At 41.2% G+C, this 19970-nt stretch overlaps 1 protein-coding gene across 7 annotated transcripts in view; it reads left to right on the forward strand.

Moving 5' to 3' along the window:
• COMMD1 (copper metabolism domain containing 1) overlaps positions 1-19970 on the forward strand; it is a 241908-nt gene that overhangs the window by 90869 nt on the left and 131069 nt on the right. For 6 of the 7 annotated variants that reach the window (XM_033239182.1, XM_033239183.1, XM_033239184.1 and 3 more), the window contains one exon: positions 10116-10397. In XM_033239182.1, the coding sequence (XP_033095073.1) occupies positions 10116-10397 (282 nt within the window). Of the gene's footprint in view, positions 1-6011; positions 6030-10115; positions 10398-19970 lie in introns of those variants that run through there. The other variant, XM_033239185.1, reaches the window with a different exon arrangement.

Here is a 19970-nt window from a genome sequence, read left to right on the forward strand (position 1 = left end):
TGCGTTGAGTTTGAACTTGATGCTCAGTGGTTCTCAAACATATCCAGTCCAGTGTTTCTTTTTTTTATAGTAAATATTTTCTAATGCTTCTTGATGATCCTTAAAAGGAACTCTTTTAATTATAATTCACATATAATAAAATTAACACATAATTTCTTTTTTTTTTTTTTGAGATGGAGTCTCGCTCTGTCGCCCAGACTGGAGTGCAGTGGCCCAATCTCGGCTCACTGCAAGCTCCACCTCCCGGGTTCACGCCATTCTTCTGCCTCAGCCTCCCGAGTAGCTGGGACTACAGGCACCCGCCACCGTGCCCAGCTAATTTTTTGTATTTTTAGTAAGACAGGGTTTCGCTGTGTTAGCCAGGATGGTCTCAATCCCCTGACCTTGTGATTTGCCCTCCTCGGCCTCCCAAAGTACTGGAATTACAGGTGTGAGCCACCGCGCCCGGCCAACACATAATTTCTAATGTGATGTCATAAATGTAACACAAAGGAAAAGTATAAGAAATCTAAAACAACATAATTTGAAATATATAGTTTAAAATATAAATGTTTAAGCATTATATCCTTAGAACGTGTAATGAATTAATCAGATGCTTGTACCTGTACATAGAATTACTGTGAATACACAGCAAGAAATGCAGGTATATAAAATGTGTTGTATTGGTAGGTAAGATATTTTAAATGGTATTGTCACTGGTAATGAGATTTTTCAAAATACTTAACATCCTCTTTGCTAAGTTCCAACCAAGTCAAAGTACAAGTTGTATTAATTGCATTCCTGGAAATTTTGGTGTTTATTAAAACCGTGAAAAAATACTTTTTTATGTAAAACAAAATACATACTTTCTAGGCTCAAGTAATTATAAACAGGTTTTTCCATACAGTGTCAGATGGGACATTGCAAAGTCATGTGAGACCCAGGTCTGTTTGTCCTGTGGGATGTTCTTGGTCAGGGGTCTGCAAACTTCAGCCCACAGGTCACACTGCCTGTTTTTATATAGCCCATGAGCTAGGAATAGTTTTTACGTTTTTAAAGAGTTGTACAAAAAGGGGAGCAATATGCCACAGATGGCTACAACTTTTACAGAAAGCTTGCCAACTCCTATTTCTTGGGCATCGAAGGATGCCAAGCATCCCTAGCTCCTGCTCACTTAATGCCAACAGCACTCCTTCCAATCACTGTGAAACCAAATGTAGCCTCCACCATTTCTCAGGTGCCTTTGGGAGGGCAGTACTACCTGGTTGAGAACCACTGTTCTGTTTTATCAGTTTTCAAATTTTTATTCCTCTGTGACACGTTTAACATGTGCATGACAGGAATACATGCATGATATAGTTCCCTGCAGAGTTCCTGTGTTTGTAATTTTCTTTTTTTCTTCCATTCAAGTAAACAATTAAAATGAGGGAGGTAATTGTTTAATATAAGGATACTTTGAAAACCCTCTGATTTATACTTATAAAAATCTTTACAAACTTCAATACTTGTACTACTACTACTGCTAACTATATTATGTACAACTTATCTTATACCTCCTAGGAGAGTGCTTCACATCATCCTGCCCGACCACCACTGAAGCAGGTAATAGGCAGCCATGGGATAACTTTAAACAAGCAAGTGCCAGCATCCTATATTTATATTTTAGATATATCACTTTGATGGTGGTATAGAACATAGACTGGAGGGAGTCCACACTTAGTTTAGGTTCAAGATGGTGAGTGCTTCTACCAGCTAGTAGGGACAAACTAGAGGGGACATATTATTAGAGAATTATTTCAGATGTAACAATCAGTAGAACTTGACAATTGAAAGTTGCAGGCATTTGTTTTTCTTTTTCTTTTTTCTTTTCAAACTCATTTTACTGCCAGCATTTGTTTTTAACACTTTGTTGCCTGCCAGAATCACTTTGGAAACTTTTAAACAATACCAATGCTTAGGCTTCACTCTGTAATTCCTAGAAATCAGAATTTCTGGGATAATAGCTGGGCACTGATATTTTAAAATTGTACTTCAGGATTCTAATGTGCAGCCAGTGTTGAAAACCACTGATTCAAGATGTGGAAGAGAGAGAAGAATAAAGGATGAGTACCAGGCTGTCAGCTTAGGCTGCCAGTAGATGGAAGTGGTGTGCTGTGAACAGTATCTGTTTTATGGTGGCTATTCAAGCATTTTTTAAATGAAAATTGATGACTTTGAACCCAAACCAAAATCAGTTTCTCATTTAATTTTTAATTGTTCTAAATTTGGATGAATTGACCCTAGTTCAAGATATTATTGACTGGAACCCAACCAAAATAACTTTTGTCACAGATGAAATTATATCAGAATGGATATCTCTTGATATTATTTGAGAAGAAGAATGATACAAATTACCTGAGTTGTGACATAATATTGTGAAGCAAGGTGCCAGTGGAAATAATTTTACTTAATTATAAGTATATTATACAAAATAATACTTTTCTTTCTTTCTTTTTTTTTTTTTTTTTTGAGGTGGAGTCTTACTGTGTCCCCCAGGCTGAAGTGCAGTGGTGCAATCTTGGCTCACTGCAACCTCCACTTCCTGGGTTCAGACGATTCTCCTGCATCAGCCTCCCGAGTAGCTGGGATTACAGGCATACGCCACCACACCCGGCTAATTTTTGTATTGTTAGTGGAGATGGGGTTTCTCCATGTTGGACAGGCTGGTCTTGAACTTCTGACCTCAGGTGACCTGCCCACCTCAGCCTCCCAAAGTGCTGGATTACAGGTGTGAGCCACCATGCCCAGCCTGTATTTGTATTGATAGGCATAGCCAGAGGTTTGGGGTCCTGCTTTCTGGTAAATAGGCAAAGATTCAGTAAATGTTTATTGAATTGTAATGTGAAATATCTTTAATGTACCAGAAAGTTGTAATATTTGCCATACAATTTTTTATATTAATGAAGAAATGAAAGACAGATTGTTTTTCTTTCAGCTCCAGTCTCACTTGCTCTACCTGTATTCTACCTTGTGTTGTCTACCTTTACATTCTTCTGTTCCCACTGCCACCACCCTCTTTTAGTCAGAACTCTTGATTCTAAATTATAGGAATACAGCTTAAACTACCTTGAATAGTTGATGGAATATTGGGTTGTCTGTAGGAAGGATACTGAGATAGCATTATAGAATTGCAGGAAGGCCTGCAGGAACCAGGCTCTTGGGAACTGTAAAACAGGGATATCGGCCGGGCGCGGTGGCTCAAGCCTGTAATCCCAGCACTTTGGGAGGCCGAGACGGGCGGATCACGAGGTCAGGAGATCGAGACCATCCTGGCTAACACGGTGAAACCCCGTCTCTACTAAAAATACAAAAAAGTAGCCGGGCGAGGTGGCGGGTGCCTGTAGTCCCAGCTACTCGGGAGGCTGAGGCAGGAGAATGGCGTAAACCCGGGAGGCGGAGCTTGCAGTGAGCTGAGATCCCGCCACTGCACCCCAGCCTGGGCGACAGAGCAAGACTCCGTCTCAAAAAAAAAAAAAAAAACAGGGATATCACCCCATTAAAATCCACTCTCATCTCTCCTTGGCTTCATTCTATTTTCTTGCAGACATGCTTTTGCCAAAAGGTTCAAGAAAATGCTGTCTGTAACCCCAGCCTCATGTCCTTCTTGTACTATGACCCAAAAAGACAAGACCATTTCTCCTGCCCTAAATTAGGAAATTCATTTAGACCAGTCAGTGTGCCCAGAGAAAGGAGGACATTGTGATCTGTCTGGTTTGGAGCTTATGCCAGTCCCCATGGCCACTAGCAGATAGGGGCATAGCAAAGAAGAGGCAAGGGGAAGCTTACTCTTGGGACTAAGTTATTAACTGCTGCTGTTCTCTCCGAGGCTCCATTGCCTTAGCCCTCTGATAATTTCCCACTTTAGTCCAACTACTTACTGTTACCAGATTCAGTTTAGAAAAAATTTTTTGAATTAAAAACATTTTTAAAAGAGAGACAGGGTTTTGCTGTGTTTTCCAGGCTGCTCTCAACCTCCAGGGCTTAAACAATCCTCCTGCTTCAGCCTCTGGAGTAGCTGGGACTGCAGGCATGTGATACCACACCTGGCCAGATTTGGCGTTCTAAACCACATGTTGCATCATGATTTCCCAGTTACCTAGCCCTTAGTGGCCCCTCATTGTGTATATATAACAATGTCTAAACTTGATACACTTTAATCTGGCTGTAGACTGCCTTCTCTATCTTATCTCTCTTATTCACTGTTGGCCCTCTAAGCTCTGATAACACTTAAATGTTCCTCACTCAAACATCTAAACCTTAAGTTAAAAATTTGTGGTAATACTCTTCAAATCATTGATGTCTCAGGATCTCTGAAGGCCAGCAACTGAAGCATTGTAGCTACTCATTAGGGACTGGCATCTCTGTATCATTGTTGGCAGAATGTACCAGTTTACATTTTTTTCAGTGGTGGTGATACTGAGTCTACTTCTCTATGTAGTCACTTGTGACAACTAATCAGAGGGACACCTGGCTTAACAGTTGAGGCTGTCCCTGCACTTATCTCATGGTGCTTTCAGAAAAATCAGTTGGCTGCTTGAAGCTTCAGTTTCCTTTTCTATAAGTTGAGAGTGAAGAGCACTGTAATACTATTATCTACCCCATTGCCTTTGAAAATTGATTATGAGGGTCAAGTGTAGTAATACAGACATACCTCGGAAATACCATGGGTTTGGTTCCAGGTGGCCACAATAAAGTGAATAATGCAATTAAGCGAGTCACATGAATTTTTTTGTTTCCTAGTGCATCAAAGTTGTGTTTATGCTGTACCATACCATATCATACTACACTATATTAAGTGTATAATAGCACTATGTCTTTAAAAGCAATATACATTCCTTAGTTAAGGGATACTTTATTACTATTGAAGAGGCCCAAGTGAGAGGATTACTTGAGCCCGGGAGTTTGAGGCTGCAAGTGAGCTATGATTGTGCCCCTGCACTCCAGCCTGGGTAACAGAGACCCCCATCTCTCCCCCTCCAAAAACCTAAAAACTTTATTGCTAAAAAGTGCTGGCCGGGCGCGGTGGCTCAAGCCTGTAATCCCAGCACTTTGGGAGGCCGAGACGGGCGGATCACGAGGTCAGGAGATCGAGACCATCCTGGCTAACACGGTGAAACCCCGTCTCTACTAAAAAAAAAACTACAAAAAACTAGCCGGGCGACGTGGCGGCGCCTGTAGTCCCAGCTACCCGGGAGGCTGAGACAGGAGAATGGCGTGAACCCGGGAGGCGGAGCTTGCAGTGAGCTGAGATCCGGCCACAGCGCTCCAGCCTGGGTGACAGAGCGAGACTCTGTCTCAAAAAAAAATAAAAAATAAAAAATAAATAAAAAAAAATAAAAGTGCTAATGATTACCTGAGCCTTCAGCAAGTCATATTCTTTTTGCTGGTGGAGGGTCTTGCCTTGATGTCTTGTTTTTGTTTTCTAAATATGTGTGCCTGTGTGTGTGTGTGTGTGTGTGTGTGTGTGTCAGAAGTGGGATTTGAATTGCCTTGATGTCAGTGGCTGCTTACTGATAGAGTGGTGATTGCTGAAAGTTGGGGTGGCTGTGGCAATTTCTTAAATAATACAACAATGAGGTGGTTGCATCTGTGGACTCTCCCTTTCATGAAAGATTTCTCTGTATCATGTGATGCTGTTTGATAGCATTTTACCCAAAGTAGAACCTCTTTCAAATTGGAGACAGTTCTCTCCAACCCTGCTGCTGCTTTATCAACTAAGTTTCTGTAATGTTCTAAGTCCTTTGTTGTCACTTCAGCAATGTTCACAGCATCTTTACTAGGACTATATACCAAGAAACCACTTTGTTTACTCCTCCATAACGAGTAACTTCTTATCCATTCAAGTTTGATCATAAGATTGCAACAATTCAATCACATCTTCAGATTTCATTTCTAATTCTGGTTCTCTTGCTATTTTCACCACATATACAGTTACTTCCTCCACTGAAGTCTTGGACCCCTCAAAGTCATCCATGAGGGATGGAATCAACTTCCTCCAAACTCCCGTTAATGTTGATATTTTGACATTCTTCTATGAATCATGAATGTTCTTAATGGCATCAAGAATGGTGAATCCTTTCCTGAAGGTTTTCAATTTATTCTGCCTGGATCCATTAGAGTAATCACTGTCTATGGCAGCTATAGCCTTACAAAATGTATTTCTTTCTTTTTAGACAGGGTCTTGCTGTGTCGCCCAGGCAGGAGTGCAATGGTGCCATCTTGGCTTATTCAGCCTTGACTGCCTGTGCTCATGTGATCCTCCCACCTCAGTCTCCTAAGTAGCTGGGACCACAGATGTGTACCACCCCGCCTGGCTAATTTTTTTGTATTTTTTGTCAAAACGTGGTCTTGCCATGTTGCCCAGAATGGTCTTGAACTCCCAGGCTCAAGCAATCTGCCCACCTCGGCCTCCCAAGTGCTGAGATTATAGGCTTGAGCCACTATGCCTGATCACAAAATGTATTTCTTAAAAAAAAAAAAAAAAAAAAACTTGACGGTCAGAATTACTTCTTGATCCATGGACTGAAGAATGAATGCCGTGTTAGCAGTCATGAAAATAACATCTCTTTGTACGTCTCCATCAGAGCGCTTGAGTGACTATGTGCATTATTTGTGAGTAGTAATATTTTGAAAGGAATCTTTTTTTCTGAGCAGTAGGTTTCCTTAAAATATTAAGCCCACTGTGAGTATTTTAAATTCAGCTGAATATTTTAAATTCAGCAAGCCATGCTGTAAACAGATGTGCTGTTTAGGCTTTGTTGTTCCATTCACAGAGCATGGGCAGAGTAGATTTAACATCATTCTTAAGGGCCCTAGAGTTTTCTGAATGATAAATGACCATTGGCTTCAACTTCAAGTCACCAGCTGCATTGGCCCCTAACAAGAGAGTCAGCCTGTCATTTGAGGCTAGGCATTGACTTCTCTAGCTGTGAAAGTCCTACTTTATGAGAACTCACAAACAAAAAATAAAGTCCTAGATGGTATCTTTTTCCAATACACAGCTATTTCATCTATATTGAAAATCTTTTGTTTAGTGTAACTACCTTCATCAAATAGCTAGATCTTCTGGATAACTCGCTGCAGCTCCTACATCAGCACTTGCTGCTTCATCTTGTACTTTTGTGTTAATGGAGACAATTTCTTTCTTTAAATCTCATGAACCAACCTTGCTTCAAACTTTTCTTCTGTAAGTTTTCTCACCTCTCTCAACCTACATATAATTAAAGAAAGTTAGGGCCTTGCCCTCGATTAGGTTTTGGCTTATGGGAAGGTTGTGGCTGGTTTGATCTTTTGTCCAGACCACCAAAACCTTCTCCATATCAGCAATAAGGCTGTTGTGCTTTCTTTTTTTTTTTTTTTTTTTTTTTTGAGACAGAGTCTCACACTGTCCTCCAGGCTGAGGCTGGAGTGCAGTTGTTGCAGTTGTTGCAGTTGTGCAATCTCGGCTCACTGCAACCTCTGCCTGCTGGGTTCATGCATTTCTCCTGCCTCAGCCTCCGAGTAGCTGGGATTACAGGTGTGCACCACTACGCCCAGCTAATTTTTGTATTTTTAGTAGAGACATGGTTTCACCATGTTGTCCAGGCTGGCCTCAGACTACTGACCTCAAGTGATCTGCCCGATTCGGCCTCCCAAAGTGCCAGGATTACAGGCGTGAACCTGTACTGCGCCTGGCTCTGTTTTGCTTTCTTGTCATTTGTGTGTGCACTGGAGTAGCACTTTTAATTTCTTTCAAGAACTTCTCCTTGGCGTTCACAACTTGGCTAGCTGTCTGGCACAGGAGGCCTAGCTTTCAGCCTATCTTGGCTTCCTCTCTAAGCTTAAACATTTCTAGCTTTTGATTTAAAATGAGATATGTTTGACTCTTTCTCTTGAATATTTAGAGGCCATTGTAGGGTTATTAATTGGCCTAAATTCAATATTGTGTGTCTCAGGTCATAGGGAGGCTTGCAGAGAGGGAAACAGAAGGAACGGCCAGTGGTTGGAGCAGTCAGAACACAAGACATTTATCAATTAGTTAGTTTATCTGTCTTCTATGGGCATGGTTCATGGTGCCCTGAAAGAATTCCAATAGTAACATTGAAGATCTCTGATCACAGATCACCATAACAGATATATATAGTAGTGAAAAAGTTTGGGGCCAGGCGCGGTGGCTCAAGCCTGTAATCCCAGCACTTTGGGAGGCTGAGACGGGCGGATCACGAGGTCAGGAGATCGAGACCATCCTGGCTAATACGGTGAAACCCTGTCTCTACTAAAAAATACAAAAAACTAGCCGGGCGACACGGCGGGCGCCTGTAGTCCCAGCTACTCGGGAGGCTGAGGCAGGAGAATGGCGTAAACCCGGGAGGCGGAGCTTGCAGTGAGCTGAGATCTGGCCACTGCACTCCAGCCTGGGTGGCAGAGCAAGACTCCGTCGCAAACAAAAAAAAAAAAAGAAAAAGTTTGAAATATGAGAAATTTCAAAATGTGACACAGAGACACAAGGTGAGCATATGCTATTTGAAAAATGGCACCAATAGACTTCCTTAGTATAGGGTTGCCACAGACCTTCAATTTGTAAAAAATGCAGTATCTGTGAAGTATAATAAAGTGAAGTTCAATAAAGTGATGCACAATAAAATGAAGTATGCCTGTAGATGTGAAAATGCTATGGTATGCTAAAGAGTACTGTGCAAATTTAAGGCATGTTACTATGCTTGAGCTTATATTTAGTTACTGTGTTTTCTTGGATAGTAGAATAGAGAACCCTGATTCAATGGCAATTAACTTTTGAAAATTTATGGGAAAGTATAAAGTAGTAAATAATTTCACAGTACTATTATTGTGAATGAGCTGTTTGGCTGAAGATGGACTTCAAAGCTAAGATAATACATTCACTTAATAATTTACTTAGTGCATCATATGGATAAGGCATTATACAGTTGAAGTATATCAAACCAAGCCTGGCTATAAGGCACTGTGGAATTATGTAAGATTTTTATCAGACAACCAATTAATTTAATTCTTTTGTTTTATTCTTATTATTATTTTAGAGACAGGGTCTTGCTGTGTTGCTCAGGCTGGACTTGAACTTCTGGGGTCCAGCTGTCCTCCTGCCTCAGCTTCCCAAGTAGCTGGGACTACAGGCACACACCACCACACCTGGCTTGTTTTATTACTTCAAAAAAATGTTCGTTTTATCTCCCCACCATAGAACTGGATATTTAAAAATTATATTCTAGTTATTGATACCAAATTGAGTGACATGGAATTTTTAACAGTAGCTTTTCTGATATTTGATGTTTCCAAAGGGAGTATTTTTGCTATAAAGAGCTTATTCTCATTACTGTCTGCCCCCTCCTCCACCCACTTTTTTTTTTTTTTCAGTGCAGTCTTGCTCTGTCGCCCAGGCTGGAGTGGAGTGGTGTGATCTGAGCTCACTGCTACCTCTGCCTCTTGGGTTCAAGCAGTTCTTCTGCCTCAGCCTCCTGAGTAGCCGGGACTACAGGTGTGTGCAACCACACCCGGCCAATTTTGTAATTTTAGTAGAAAAATGGGGTTTCACCGTTTTGGCCAGGATGTTCTCAAATTTGTGACCTCAAGTGATCTGTCCACCTCAGCCTTGCAAAGTGTTGGGATTATAGGTGTGAGCCACCGTACCTGGCCTCCTTACTGTCCCATGATGACCTTTTATGAAAGTTTATTTCAGTGACTTTTTTTTTTTTTTTGAGACAGTGTCTCTCTCTGTCACCCAGACTGGAGTGCAGTGGTGCAATTTTGACTCACTGCAGTCTCCGCCTCCTGGTTCGAGCGATTCTTGTGCCTCAGCCTCCTGAGTAGCTGAGATTACAGGCATGTACCACTATGCCTGGCTAATTTTTGTAGTTTTAGTAGAGATGGGGTTTCACCATGTTGGCCAGTTTGGTCTCTTAACTCCTAACCTCAAGTGATCTCGCCTCTGCCTCCCAGAGTGCTGAGATTACAGGCGTGAGCCACTGTGTCTGGCCTGTTTCAGTGATTTAAGAGTCACTCAAAATATGATCTGTAGTTAAGAAGCTATCCTTTTTAGTTACTTACTAAATTCAAATTATTTGCTTTTTCTGTCATCTTTATAGTCTATTGCGTCTGCAGACATGGATTTCAACCAGTTGGAAGCATTCTTGACTGCTCAAACCAAAAAGCAAGGTGGGATCACATCTGACCAAGCTGCTGTCATTTCCAAATTCTGGAAGAGCCACAAGACAAAAATCCGTGAGAGCCTCATGAACCAGAGCCGCTGGAATAGCGGGCTTCGGGGCCTGAGCTGGAGAGTTGATGGCAAGTCTCAGTCAAGGCATTCAGCTCAAATACACACGCCTGTTGCCATTATAGAGCTGGAATTAGGCAAATATGGACAGGTGAGTTAAACTTAAGTCAATTTTCCTTTGTAAACTATATTTTTCATTACATGTTAGCTTGTTCATTCAGATTGATTTTATGCAATAACAGCAACAGGAAAAGACACTGTTTCCTAGAATCCTTTTTTCAGAGGTAGAATCATCTGAAAATTTGGGTACTCTTTTTTTTTTTTTTTTTGAGACGGAGTCTCGCTCTGCCGCCCAGGCTGGAGTGCAGTGGCCGGGTCTCAGCTCACGGCAAGCTCCGCCTCCTGGGTTTACGCCATTCTCCTGCCTCAGCCTCCCAAGCAGCTGGGACTACAGGCGCCCGCCACGTCGCCCGGCTAGTTTTTTGTATTTTTTAGTAGAGACGGGGTTTCACCATGTTAGCCAGGATGGTCTCGATCTCCTGACCTCGTGACCCGCCCGTCTCGGCCTCCCAAAGTGCTGGGATTACAGGCTTGAGCCACCGCGCCCGGCCGGCAATTTGGGTACTCTTGTGGACAGAGTCTGGAAACTAGCCTCAGGTCCTGGCAGCTGTCTCAGAAGAACAGAATGGGCCAATAACGTGATTGCCCGGAAGCTGACCACTACTGCATTTGGTTAGATCTCAGAATCCTTGGCATTTGGTTAGAATTTCCAAGGCAATAATAGAGATAATAAATAAAGACCAAGAATTCGGATTAGGCAGCACAATCTCATCCAGTCATCTTTAATAATCAGTCAGGGGTAGGAGGCAGTGTATCTTAATTTAGATTAATACATTGTTCCTAAAGACCCCTAAATGTACTGTCTCTGTCTTTGAGGTCACAAATAATTCTCAATTTAATCTTATGTACAGTGCTTTTTTTCACAACAGTTTCAGCAGTCATTATGGCAGATAATTTTAATGTCTATATGGTTTTTCTTGACGTCATTCACTTTGTGTTCCAGATGACTGTCAGCTCAGACTTTTAATGATCTGGCTTATGTCTTTCGGGGGGAAAAAAATAAATTGGTAATTAGGAAGAGAAAACCCAGGTCACTGAATTAGCTAATCACATTTATTTTCAGATAAATAAGTAAGTGCTTCTACTATATCCAATAGAAATTTATTTATTCTTAATGATGAGAGTATTTTTGAGCTTGTCAGATTTTCTCACATATTTTCTTTTATAGTTTCTTTAGATTTTTCAGTGTTTGCAGTTCTGTACTGACTTTAATTTTAATTTAAAAGATAATTCAGGGCTGGGCACGATGGCTCATGCCTGTAATCCCAGCACTTTGGGAGGCTGAGGTGAGGGGATCACCTGAGGTCAGGAGTTCGAGACCAGCCTGACCAACATGGAGAAACCCCATCTCTACTAAAAATACAAAATTAGCTGGGCATGGTGGCACATGCCTGTAATCCCAGCTACTTGGGAGGTTGAGGCACGAGAATCGCTTGAATCCGGGAGGCAGAGGTTGTGGTGAGCCGAGATCATGCCATTGCACTCCAGCCTGGGCAATACGAGCGAAACTCTGTCTCCAAAAACAATTTTTTTTTAATAATAAAAGATAATTCAGCCCGGGCGCAGTGGCTCACGCCCGTAATCCCAACACTTTGGGAGGCCGAGGTGGGAGGATCACCTGAGGTCAGGACTTTGAGACTAGCCTGGCCAACATGGTGAAACCCTGTCTCTACTAAAAATACAAAAATTAGCCAGCATTGTGGCAGACACCTATAATCCCAGCTACCTGGGAGGCTGAGGCAGAAGAATCGCTTGAATCCGGGAGGCGGAGGTTGTAGTGAGCCGAGATCGAGCTACTGCATTCCAGCCTGGGCTACAAGAGCGAGATTCCACTTAAAAAAAAAAAAAAAAAAAGATAATTCATTAAAAAATTTTCACCGGGCACATTGGCTCTTGTCTATAATCCCAGCACTTTGGAAGGCCAAGGCAGGTGGATCACTTGAGGTCAGGAGTTCAAGACCAGACTGGACAACATGATAAAACCCTATCTCTCCTACTAAAAATACAAAAACAAAACAAAACAATAAAAAAACAAAACAACAACAACAACAAAAATTGCCGGACATGGTGGCAGGCACCAGTAATCACAGTTACTCAGGAGGCTGAGGCAGGATAATTGGCTTTAGCCTGGGAGGTGGAGGTTGCAGTGAGCAGAGATCACGTCACTGCACTCCCTGGGTGGGAGACCCTGCTGCAAAAAAAGAAAAATTTTAAATTTGGAGTACCTTTTTACGCTACTTGTACTTGTTGACTAATTTGTCTGATCCTAAAGTGAGTTCTCTTTCTGGGCTCGGTGGTTCACACCTGTAATCCCAGCACTTTGGGAGGCTGAGGCAGGTGGATCATCTGAGGTTAGGAGATCGAGACCAGTCTGGCCAACATGGGGAAACCACATCTCTACTAAAATACAAAAATTAGCTGGACATGGTGGCAGGCACCTGTAATTCCAGCTACTCAGGGGGCTAAGGCAGGAAAATCACTTGAACCCAGGAGGCAGAGGTTGCTGTCAACCAAGATGGTGCCACTGCACTCCAGTCTAGGCAACAGTGAGACTGTCTTAAAAAAAAAAAAAAAAAAAAAAACCAGGCTGGGCGCGGTGGCTTACGCCTCTAATGCCAGCACTTTGGGAGGCTGAGGCGGGTGGATCACGAGATCAGTAGATCGAGACCATTCTGGCTAACACGGTGAAACCCCGTCTCTACTAAAAACACAAAAAAATTAGCTGGGCGTGGTGGCGGGCGCCTGTAGTCCCAGCTACTCGGGAGGCTGAGGCAGGAGAATGGTGTGAACCTGGGAGGTGGAGCTTTCAGTGAGCCGAGATCGTGCCACTGCACTCCAGCTTGGGCGACAGAGCGAGACTCTGTCTCAAAAAAAAAAAAAACAAAAAAAAACCACTCATCTGTTCTCTTAACCATTATGTTATGTGACAGATATTTTTATACACACACACACAAATCCAACAGATTAGAAAAGTGTAATAAGTACGCTTGGATATCTAAGTTTTACCAGCCGTTTATATCGGCTATTTAGTTTTTATCCTGCCAGTAGTGCTTATTTCATTTTGTCTATATTTAACATTTGGGAAGGAATATGAAAACATGTCTATTTTAAGATTCCTAGACAGCTATGATATTATTTCATTAATACTATCATAGGTTTTTAGGTTACAGGTTGCTTACGTCTGTAATCCCAGCACTTTGGGAAGCTGAGGCAGGCAGATCACTTGAGGTCAGGAGTTTGAGACCAGCCTGGCCAACATGGTGAAACCCTGTCTCTACTAAAAATATAAAAAATTAGCTGAGCGTAGTGGTGTGTGTCTGTACTCAGGAGGCTGAGGTACAAGAATCACTTGAGCCTGGAAGGCAGAGGTTGCAGCAAGCTGAGATTGGATCACTTTACTTTAGCCTTGGTTACAGAGTAAGACTGTGTCTTGGGGAAAAAAAAAAAAGAAGAAAAAAAAGTGTAGCAATGATTGTATACATATGTCAGAACTTATAAAATTGTATCCTTTATTATGTGCAGTTTATTGTACATCACATACTTCAAAGTAGGAAAGAAATGGTCACAATGAAAATGATTGATATTGCACTTCAGCCCATAAAATCCTTTTTATTTGTTTTTTGAGACAGAGTCTCATTCTGTCGCCCAGGCTGGAGTGCAATGGCGCAATCTGGGCTCACTGCAAGCTCCGCCGTCTGAGTTCAAGTGGTTCTCCTGCCTCAGCCTCCCAAGTAGCTGGGATTACAGGTGCCTGCCACCACGCCTAGCTTATTTTTTGTATTTTTAGTAGAGATGGTGGTTTCACCATCTTGGCCAGGCTGGTCTTGAACTCCTGACCTCATGATCCACCCGCCTCGGCCTCCCAAAGTGCTGGGATTACAGGCGTGAGCCACTGTACCCGGCCTATAAAATCCTTTTTATAAAAATATATGAAGTCAAGAAAAGTTGTAAAGAATAAAGTAAACAATAATAGAACCTAGACTGGCAGTAAAATATACAGCCCACATCCTACAGGAAATGTTTTTGTGAGAACTGGATCCTTGGTTAGTACTTAGGCCAGCTTCTAGGTTAGTGTTATTTATGAAATACTCCACTAACTCAAGTGCCCAATTTTTAGAACACCTATAGGCACCCACATCAAAGTTGTTTTCACACTGCTGACATTGGATGAGCTTGTGAGAGAATTAACGATCCTAGGATATCAAGAAGTTGCTTCCAAGAAGGGTGACCAGTTTTTTGTTGAACTCTGATGTGTGTGTATGTCTATTTGTGTCACCCAGGACAATTAAAGTACTGTCTTCAGTTTATGTCATTTTAAAGCAGTAGTTCTCAACCATGGTCACACATAAGAATCACATTCAGAGCTTTAAACATTTTGATGCTCAGGCCTTACCCCGACCAATTACATAAGAATCTGTAGGGGTGGAACACAGGTAACGTTATTCTTTAAAGCTCCCCAGATGATTTCAGTATCCAGGGTTGAGAACCACTGTGTTCAAGGTAGCTGAAATAATTGGATTTGATGTGTTAATAGAACTTGGTGTCATAGTTTTACGTCATTAAGTCAATATATGTTGGCATATTGCTTCTACTTGACGTAATTTGTAGAGTGCTTGGGATTATTTATTCAGGAACTAGTGAAGGTGGATTTCTTTCGTTTCCCTCACTCCTCATTTAAATTTCTCTCTCCTGTTCAGTTTGTCTGTATTACTTTTCTTTGGTCTAAAAAGTACATTTGAAAATCAGCAGCTGAGTACATACATAACCTTGTTTTCTAAACTACAGTATATATTGCAGTATCCTTTGATATATGAGGAAGCCAAAGAAATAGAGAAATAACTAAGGCAGTATACCTTAATGGAAATCTGCAAAGCTAGAGAAAATGAGTAGGAACTACTGACGCAATTACTTTGCTTGTAGTGAATGTTTTTTCCAACAGAAGTAAAAATTTTGCAAAAATAAAACATGATTCAATTGTAAAAACATGCAGAAAGCTTTAAGGTGAATATTTTATATCCAAAAGATGAACATCAAGTGCTTTGCTTATGAGACTGAAATCCTGTCATATTTGGCCATAAATCACTATGAGATCTGAGCCATGAGGACTGTTGGAATTTGGCATATGTCTTTAGAAATGTTTTGTATTTGCTCACCTAACACCTTTGTTGTGTTTTCCTTTCCTGGAACTTCAGTAGAAATTATAATAGAAGTGTTTTCTTTTTCTAAACACTAACTGGGGAGAAGGGATGGTAATTTATACCATTAGTGGAGTCTCATTTATGCTTATTTCTTCTTTTTAGGCTTGAATTTGGGTATTTTATAAAGATGTGTTTTCTTTTATGACTTCTTGTCCTTCAAGGCCAAAGGGACATTTTGTGAGGAAACATTTAGACTCAGTCTCAGTACTGAACCATTTAGTACTGAATTGTTCTTGCACATACATTTTAAGATGCTCTGCATGTAGAGATCCCAAAATATAAAGCTCTTTTCATTATTGTTTTTTAATGTATTTATTAATGGCAAATGTTCTTGCCTTTTCTCAAGTAAGTTTTAGTTCAAGTACTTCTCTAGTTTTGGGTTGAGTTTTCAGCAGACCTATAGAGGAAGACAGATTTTTATATTTTCTGATCTAGTTGTTTTTTCTAACCAACTCATATGTTCACTCCTGTCATTTATAAGCAATTAGATGAGGGGGATATGCACTGATCATACATTACAGAATCAAAATAGGTTGGACTCTATATTAAAAACCCAGCAATTTTGTCTGAAACATAGATAAACCTCTAATCTCAAGGGAAGGTATTCGTTTGTTTTTAATTTATAAATTTCTTTTGAAATAAATACAATAATGCTCTGCATAATGACATTTCAGTCACTGATGTATCACATACAGGATAGTGGTCCCATAAGATGATATGCTGTATTTTAAAGGTACCTTTTCTATATTTAGATATGTTTAGTTACACAAATATAATACTTATCATTGTGTTGCAGTCGCCTACAGTATTCAGTACAGTAATGCCCTGTACAGGTTTATAGCCTAGAAGCAATAGGCTATACCATATAGTCTAGGTGTATAGCAGGCTACACCATCTAGGTTTGTGTAAGTACACTCTATCATGTTCAGACAATAAATCACCTAATGGCACATTTCTCAGAATGTATCCTCATCGTTAAGCTACACATAACTGTACACTGATCTCCTTTTGTAATTCTAGCTAGTAAATAAGGAGTAAGAATCTGCTAAAACCTATAATTGGCTGGGTGCGGTGGCTCAAGCCTGTAATCCCAGCACTTTGGGAGGCCGAGACGGGCGGATCACGAGGTCAGGAGATCGAGACCATCCTGGCTAACACGGTGAAACCCCGTCTCTACTAAAAATACAAAAACTAGCCGGGCGAGGTGGCGGGCGCCTGTAGTCCCGGCTACTCAGGAGGCTGAGGCAGGAGAATGGCGTAAACCTGGGAGGCGGAGCTTGCAGTGAGCTGAGATCTGGCCACTGCACTCCAGTCCGGGCGACAGAGCGAGACTCCGCCTCAAAAAAAAAAAAAAAAACCTATAATTAATAATCTGTTTATGTCTGGGCAGAGTGGCTCACACTTGTAATACCAGCACTTTGAGAGGTTGAGGGAGGCAGATTACTTGAGCCCAGGAGTTTGAGACCAGCTTGGTCAACATGGCGAGACCCCGTCTCTACAAAAAACTTGAAAATTAGCCAGACATGATAGTGCACGTCTGTAATCCAAGCTACTCGGTAGAGTGGGGATCCCTTGTACCCAGGAGGTCGAGACTGCAGTGAACTGTGATTGCGCCACTACCCTCCAGCCTGGGTGACAGAGAGTGAGACCCTGTCTCTAAATGAATGAATGAATGAATGAGTGAGTGAGTGAATGAATGAATGAATGAATGAATAAATAAATAAATAAAATCAGTGTATACTGAGCTTGATCATGTACTATTGTAGCTTCACAAGCCTGAGGAACGTCCACAGCTATCTGCTTTGTGTCATAGGGGAAGCAGCAAAGTCACGTGCGCATGCACACACACACACACAATCTTTCTCTCATACACACACACACACATATATATTTGTTTATAACTGTGTATGTGTGTAAATATATGGAGGGATTTGTAAGGGTAGGATATAGGGATTAAGTAAAATGCCATTTTATTTTATCAACATTCAGTCACCATTTCGAGATCATGTTGTCTTACTCCAAATAGCTACCAAGGGGAACAGATATCGTGTTTGGTTATATAAGCTATAATGCAAGCAATACAAATTTGTTTCTGATCATTCTTGTATTTAAGGTTGATTTTTACTTTTAATAATGTACTAAAGGAAAGCCTCCAAAGAAATTAGTGAAACTAGTTTTCTGATAGACAGTCAACTATCATTTGTCAGCAGGGATTGGTAAAATGTAACAGCTTGAAGATACTTAAATCAGTTTAGAATACATTTTTTATTGTTTGTTTGTTTGTTTACTTACTTACAGAGTCTCCCTCTATTGCCCAGACTGGAGTGCAGTGGCAAGCTCTTGGCTCACTGCAACCTCTGCCTCCCGTGCTCAAGTGATTCTCCTGCCTCAACCTCCCAAGTAGCTGGCACTACAGGCATGCACCACCACACCTGGCTAATTTTTGCATTTTTAGTAGAGACAGCATTTTACCATGTTGGCCAGGCTCATCTCGAACTCTTGACCTCAAGTGATACGCCCACCTCGGCCTCCCAAAGTGTTTGGATTACAGGCGTGAGCCACTGAACCCGGCCTAGAATAATTTTTTAAAAACAGATAAAGGAATTTTCCATTTCGTATTTTATATCAGATTTAGAACATGGAATTTACTTAAACTTTAATTCTGAATGAGTCAACTGTTTTCGTAGCTCTAAGACGTGTTCCATAATAGTTTGTGTTCTAAAGTTATGGTCTTCAACTTACAGTTGAATTTAAAGGTACAATTTATAGAAGGCAGTGCTTAAAGTTTATAACAGAAAAAAGAATAAGACTGGGCGTGGTGGCTCATGCCTGTAATCCCAGCACTTTGGGCAACTGAGGCGGGCGGATCACCTAAGGTCAGGAGTTCGAGACCAGCCTGGCCAACTTGGTAAAACCCTGTCTCTACTAAAAATACAAAAGTTTGCCAGGCATAGTGGCACATGCCTGTAGTCCCAGCTACTTGGGAGGCTGAGGTAGGAGAATCGCTTGAACTGAGAGGCAGAGGTTGCAGTGAGGCAAGATCATACCACTGGGATTACAGGCATGCACCACCACGCCCAGCTAATACTGTATTTTTAGTAGAGAGGGGGTTTCTCCATGTTGGTCAGGCTGGTCTGGAACTCCCGACCTCAGGTGATCTGCCTGCCTCGGCCTCCCAAAGTGCTGGGATTACAGGAGTGAGCCACTGCACCCGGCTCCTTTGGCAGTGATTTAGTACAAGTCCCTGGTGATTGCCATTTCTTTCTCACCACCTCCCACAATGTTGGTTTTCCATTTTTTTAGCCTGCTGTCAGTAGGAACTAGCAAGAAGTAAATTGGCAGAAAAGCTATTATAAGCAAAATGAAGATTCACTTAGCTAGTGATTCAAAGCATCACTATATGTCAGACTCACCTGAGGAGCTTAAAAAGAAATTAAGATGCCCAGACCCCACCTCAAAGTAAGTGGCTTTACTTTAATTTGAGTGAAGGAAGATTTCTTCTCTGAGGTGAGCTGAACTTTGAATGACAAGAAGGAGGCAGCCCCAGAAGATCCGGGGGCACAAAATACAGGCAGAGGGAGCAGCCAAGGCAAGAAATTAGCCTTGTTAAGAATTTTAAGTGTAATGGGAAGCTATTAGAGGGTTTCAAACAAGGAAAGATGTGATGTGACTTATGTTCTAATAGGATTGCCTTGATTCACCTATGGAGAATGGATTACTGGGATCTCAGTACTGGGATACTGAGATCCTAGGGGGAAAATACCACTAAGGTTGAAATTGCTTTTCTGCACATTAAAAGCAATTCTCTTTTGCCTCAAAACCTCCATGTGATGGTAATTAGGTAAAATGGGATTTCAAGGAAAAACAAAATACAAAACAACAAAAAGAAAAACTGTTATCCTTCATTCTCCTAATAAGATGAGGTGTTCAGAAATGAATGGAGCCAATATTAATATTCCACTCCAAAAAAATAGTAGAAATGACTTTATGTGAACTTCTCACAATCTCCATTGCACATTTCCATCTCTGTTTCTCATTTATGACAGGTCTCTTCTTTTACAAGCTTTTTTTTATTAATAATAATATGTTCCAAAACTTGTTTGTCAAACCCAAGGATAACTAATAAAAATCAATATTGTAGGGGGAAAAAAGTGAAAGCAGGAGTCCACTTACTGGGCTCTTACAGTGGTCCAGGTGAGATAACAGCAAGGAAATAAAGGTAATTTTAACGAAGTGAAGTGAGCAGGTAGAGTATATGTTTTGAATATGGGTGAGTTGCTTTGAGTTGACTTGGAAGGGATGTGGAGAATTAGAGAAAGTGAGGAATCACAGATAACAATTTGTTTTTTCTTATAAGACTATGTTAACGTAATTTGGTAATCCTAGTCATTGTTAAACAGTCTTAT

The sequence above is a fragment of the Trachypithecus francoisi genome, unplaced genomic scaffold, assembly GCF_009764315.1.
Source record: "Trachypithecus francoisi isolate TF-2019V2 unplaced genomic scaffold, Tfra_2.0 Lachesis_group17, whole genome shotgun sequence".
Classification (NCBI taxonomy): domain Eukaryota; kingdom Metazoa; phylum Chordata; class Mammalia; order Primates; family Cercopithecidae; genus Trachypithecus; species Trachypithecus francoisi.